Source organism: Phoxinus phoxinus, assembly GCF_949152265.1.
Source record: "Phoxinus phoxinus genome assembly, chromosome: 11".
Lineage (NCBI taxonomy): Eukaryota > Metazoa > Chordata > Actinopteri > Cypriniformes > Leuciscidae > Phoxinus > Phoxinus phoxinus.
In genome coordinates this window covers 28,646,879-28,652,878 of record NC_136886.1, presented here as the reverse complement: position 1 = coordinate 28,652,878, position 6,000 = coordinate 28,646,879, and the positions used below count along the sequence as shown (strand labels likewise).

The 6,000-nt window shown below is 37.9% G+C and overlaps 1 protein-coding gene across 1 annotated transcript; it reads right to left on the bottom strand.

Moving 5' to 3' along the window:
* Positions 1-801: 801 nt before the first annotated feature.
* On the bottom strand, positions 802-5,273 carry ccr7 (chemokine (C-C motif) receptor 7). Its single transcript, XM_079628055.1, has 3 exons — positions 5,100-5,273; positions 4,856-4,896; positions 802-3,301 (listed from the first exon to the last, which is right to left on the bottom strand). Exons 1-3 carry the CDS (start codon positions 5,113-5,115, stop codon positions 2,243-2,245), a joined length of 1,116 nt encoding a protein of 371 aa, XP_079484181.1. The 5' UTR covers positions 5,116-5,273; the 3' UTR covers positions 802-2,242.
* Between the last annotated feature and the right edge of the window lie 727 nt (positions 5,274-6,000).

Here is a 6,000-nt window from a genome sequence, read left to right as displayed (position 1 = left end):
TCAGCATATTAGTCTTTCTATGTGGTCTAACTGTAATTCCCCTACAATGTGCAAAAAAATGTTTTTCTATTCTGTTTTAATCTAAGTTGATCTGTAATACCCGGAGAAAGCAGTGGCACTCTGACAGCTTGAGAAGAATCCCCCAAAAGTGCGACAACTCTCATCTTTGCTCATGGGTATTTCAGACAGGCTGTCAAAAGCCCTTCAATAATGACTATCCAATATAGACGGTGCATGTAAAATATAGCCTACTAAAAAATCATGCAATATTTGTGAAATTAACATTAAAGCCTTCATCTCAAGTGCCAACAGCACAACTCAGTATGTGCTCTGTCTATCCAACTAATTGTTTTTCTTTGAGTGTTTTAGAGAGTTGCACATGTGCAATTTGAGACCAAATTGTTTGCCAATATCTTAAAAATGAATAAATGAAAAAGAAATTGAGCTGTATGTTGCTTTTCTGCATGCAGGACATTTTAAGTGTAACAGACTCACTCTCACCACAACCACATACACATACTGTGACCACAGACAATGAGTGTGAATGTCTTTCTCACAACTAAAGACGGTGAGAAACCATAGGATGAAATAGTTCACAATGTTTGCATTCTATCTTGGTATTTCTAACTGTGGTTCCCCTTCACGTGGTGTTCGAGCCAGGTTTTTATTTTAAGGTGACGTGTTTCGTATAACTACACACAGACGAAGAGGGTGAAGCTATTTTGATGTGCAGAAGATGTGAAGTTGACAGAAATATTATTAGACACAAAGCAACTTGAGTCAGATATTTTTTTTTTTTTTAGATTTATTCAGTTTTAAAACAACTCTGACATAAAGAATAAAGAAGAAGGCATATTTTAAAGAACTATTTCACCATAAAAGAGAATTATGCAGTTTATTTATTGGACAGCATAACTTGTAGCATTCAATATAGACAAACTGATGTTGAAGACAAGATATTGAAGACAAAATGGCTATATAACACAAAGAGTGAAAGTTAATTATTCTCTAAATCAAAAACAAGAAGTGAAAAGCGTATTGTTACAAAGCAGGAAGAAGTTTTGTACAAAAAGTAATATCAATAGTAGTATCAATAGCAAAATTTGCAGTATGCCACTATATGTCACCTTTTTGTTTAAGGGGCTACCGGAGGAGTTTTGAGATCAATTGTCAGAATAGACTTGACCCTCCCTTCGCCAGCATACATTTTTCTACGACCCTCCAAAATGATTGTGAAAAAAGGCATGACCCTCCCCAATCATTTATTGATTACTTATGTACTGGTTTGCACTTGGCAAAGATGTTCAGATCGCCATCGTTGGCCATGACAAATTACTTAAAGTGTAACTCTCACCAAAATGCAACCTAGGGTCTTTTTGTGAATCTACCCGTGTCAAACTTTCGTTCAAAAGCATAATTAGGATGGAAACGCCACTTTTAAAATTGACTGTATTTTTCGTTTTCGGTCAAATTGCCTTTTGAATGGGAGTGCTAGGGGCACTAGTATGATAGCATCAAAATCGTTATTTTTAAAACACTAAGGAGGCTCGACACATGAAAATTTGCTCGAAGTATCACCAGGGCCTCTACACATGAACTCGAGCATTGAGAACATTGTTTGTGTTGTGAACAACTCACTGTAGCTGTTGTTGTTTCCGGCCGCCGGCATTTTGACAGTCAAAAATAGTGGATCTCCGAATGCAACGTAACATGGAGGAGAGTAAAGATGGAAAGCTTCTAAAGCTTAGCTCCATATAAATTCATGGATAATTTGTTGTTTTGTCGTTAGTGGAAATCAACATTGACCTTGTATTTGAAAAAGGATATGGATGATTTCCTCATATGAGTCAGTTTATTCGCATTCGGAGATCGACTATTTTAGACTGACAAAATGCAGGGGGACAGTGCGGTTTCTGTTGGGTAAGACCCATCTGCTAGCGGTGAGGGGCCGAGACTGAGAGAGCTACATGGAGCTACAAAATATGCACCAAACAAGCCACTTTGAAATTTAGCTGTTTTCATGAATACAAAAGTTGGGTGACCCTCCCCCTAGACTAAAAAAAGCTGGATGACCCTCCCCTCAACAAAGAGTAAAAAGACATGACCCTCCCCTATTTTCCTCCGGTGGTCCATTCCATAAATACCGAACGGTCCATTATGAAACTATTTACCACTATATAACTGAAACTGGCAAAACCTTTTTTTGTTTTTTGACAATCTGTTCTCGAGCAGATAAGAGCATTCAGGGGGAAAACGTTGTGGTATCGGTGTCCAGGCCGACAGAAGATCTCCGTTTACCGCAGTAGGTGTACATGAGGTGGCTCTTTTTGAGACACCCCAAGTCTTTTAATAGCTTCAGGAGATCATTGCGAAACTTCACCCCAATAAAGGCGTACAGGAATGGGTTCACACAGCAGCGCAAAAAGGCCACGGCCCTGGTCACATCCATGGCATAAAGACGACTGTTGTCCTTGGCGCAGTCCGTTGTTTCCTGAGTGGTCACTCCCATGACTACATTGTAGGGTAGTTGACTGAACACAAAGACAGCTACCACTGCAATGATAACCTTGAAGGCTTTATTCCTCTCAAAGGTCTTGGCTTGGATAAGGGTCTGAATGATGCAGATGTAACAGAATCCAATGACGATCGCTGGAAGTATAAAACCCAGGACCATCTGACTTACCAGCATCCTAATGCGGTAGACCTCATATTTGTTGGTGTTTGCTACACAGGTGCCATTGACATTGACTTCAGAGAACACCATGTCGGGTACCGAAAAAATCACCGCCATCACCCATGTAACCAGAGAAGATAACTGTCCATAATAGACCGCACTGGAGCGACAGCGATGAGCAGAGACGGCCTTGGTTATGGAGAAATAGCGATCTACGCTGATACAGGTGAGGAGGAACATGCCGCTGAAGAAGCTGACCTTGTAGATGGTGAACATGGCTTTGCATGGATACAGACCCAAATGCCACTTGCTCATGAAACTAGCTGCCCAGAAGGGGAGCGAAATTGCAAACAGCAGGTCAGCCATGGCTAGATTGAGCAGGTAGACGTCAGTCATGGTCTTCAGCCTCTTGAAGTAAAGGTAGGTTAGGATGACCAGAAAGTTCCCCACGAGAGCCAGGAGGCAGATGATGGTGTAGATGGTGGGCAGGAACCAGTTGCGAAAGGAACGGTTGGAGTGTTTTTCGCAAAGGAATATTCTACCGTTGTAATCCATTTCCAACTGATCTGTGGAATACTCATATTCTGTTGTGGAGAGGTATTCAGTAGTCTCATTGGACCAACTTTTCTGAAATAAAGGTAATGCAGAAGCTTCACAAAAAACTTCCAAGTAATCAGTTACTCAGCAAAATGTCCCATTACACTGTACAACCCCAAGAAAGTCTGAAATTTTGGACAAATTACTCGATTTAAAACTAAAATGTGTACAGAGAAATAAGTAGACCTCCAGAAATAATTCTCCCAAAATAAAAATTCTGGCATCTTGTTCCAAACTCATTAGTTATTCTACTAATACTTTACAATAAGGTTTAATTTGTTAACATTAGTTAATTACATTAGTTAATATGAACTAAAAATTAAAAATACTTAACAATTATATAATAATAATAAACTTTATTTGTATATAGTAGTAGGCTATATATTCTCAAAGTGCTGTACACAAGATAAACAATACATAAAATAATAAAAACAAAAATATGTCATAAATTGAGCTTTAAAAATCTCAAAAGTCTGAGCATCATGTTTAAGAGGAAGAGAGTTCCAACAATAAAGCATTTATTAATCTTAATTAATGCTAAATTTAAAATTATTAATTGTTAGTTAATATGAACAAACAATGAAAAATACTTCTAAAGCATTTATTAATCTTAGTTCATGTAAATTTTTAACTTTTATTAATTCATGCGAGGATTAATGCCAGGATGCGAGCGCATCCTGGTGTGTGACGTGTGCGCAGACTGGTGCATAGATGTATACACTAGATGTCGCATTAAAGACATTCGTTCCAACGAACTGCCGTAGCCAAGGCGACATCTAGTGTATACATCTATGCACCAGTCTGCGCACACGTCACACACCAGGATGCGCTCGCGCCCTCAGATCACTTGGACGTGGCTGTGTTACAAGAGGTAAAAACAATATAAGTACTGTTCGTTTTCTCACACAAACCGCTCGTTTTGTGTCTTAGGCCATCGATGTGTACTTACGATGGGGAATTGTTTAATTTGGACGATGGGGAATTGTTTTAATTTGGACTCTGTGCATGCTCTTTGAGACAGTGACCATAGACCTGCATGATATGACTGTCAGACAAGAACGGTTTGACCTAAAAATATCAAAATTGAAACTACTGCGGAAAAAAAGACACCTACATCTTGCCCTTGAGGTAAGCTAAAACATACCAAAATTTAATTTCAAAGTGAACTATCCCTTTAACTAACGTTAGCAAAGATGATTAAATATTGTAACAAATGTATGGCACATTGTTAGTTAATATTAATTTAGTAGTCATATTATCACCTAATGGGACCTTATTGTAAAGTGTTACAGATTTTCTTTCTTCTGTAGGTCAAAAAAGATGTCAGAACGTCAGCTTCAGTCACCATTCACTTTCACACTATGCGAAATAGGTACATTAAAAGTGAACGGTGTCAGATTTTGTCATTCTGCCTAAAATCTCCTTTTGTCTTTCATGAAAGAATAAAGTCATACAGGTTTTGAACAACGAGTTGGGCAAATAAAAGATGACAGAAATTTCATCTTTGGGTGAAATATACCTCTGGAATTAGAGGTAAAATTTAAAGGTGAGTGCAGTTTTTCCTGGTTTAATCCATGAAATTACCTTTATGTGACACGACCATATCAGCAACACAGGATAAAAAACTGTCAATGAAAAAAGACAGTATGTCAGAGTGCACATAACGATAAACTTCCTTCATAGTAGAATGCAATAGAAGGTTTAAAAGAGAATTCATTAGAGCTACGCTAATGGATCACTTCTCTTATTTGACCACATCCTCTACATTTGTAAAGATTTGCAAAGCTATATATATTTTGTAATTGAGCAAATAAATTGATATGCTTACCGGTAAATGCGTGCATGATTTCAGATGACTTTCTCTTTGAATGTTTCACCAGGACTGCTAACAACACAGTGAATACGAGAGAGAGAGCTCTGTTTCACGCTGTGTTCAAAAGGTGAAGCACCACTTTTAACTCTGAAGCCAAGACCAGAGGAAAGGGTTTTCACCACAGCCTGCACTGTTTCAAGAAAAACAACATCTGCCTCACCTTTGCACAACTATACATTTGTTCTCTTTATCATCTAATACTTAATACTTTCCCTCTGCTATGTTCACTAAATTAAACCAACCATTAATAATTGAAAACAAGATGTATTATTTTTATATCATCACAGCCTGCTTATAATTTCTGTTTTAATTTCTTAAACCCTGCGTCATATGTGAATTTTGAAAATATAATAGCCATATTTATCCGGTATGTACTGATATAGGCCTACAGTAATGTTTAATGTGGAGCTGATGTGACTCCAAATGATGGAATGCCTTTAAAGGAGAACTCTGGTCAATTTTAACATTGAGCTCAATTATTAGTAAATTTGGAGAGAACAACGACAAAAATCCTCTTTTTAAAATTTGCACCCTATTGACTTGAATGGGGAAAGTTTTAAACCTGCTTTTATCCTCTTAACATCCTTGATGTGTCATTACAAGTGCCCAGCCATGTTGAGTGAATTGATTAATTTAACAAGCGCACATACCTGTATTTACTTCCTGTTTTCGGTCGAAGTCCACAGTAGTCGATTGACGAGTTCACGCGCGTGATCATCAAACAGGATGTAAATACAGGTATGTGCGCTTGTTGAATTAACATAATTTTTATTAATATCTTTCACATCTAATGCAGTCAGATTCACCGTGTTCACTCTGAATGAATCACTCAACATGGTTGGGCACTTGTAATGAC

Excerpts from the sequence above, each read along its gene's own strand:
- ccr7 (XM_079628055.1), bottom strand. Across the intron at positions 3,302-4,855 it reads TATGGTCGTGTCACATAAAG|AAAAGTTGGTCCAATGAGAC; the intron begins GTAATTTCATGG and ends CCTTTATTTCAG.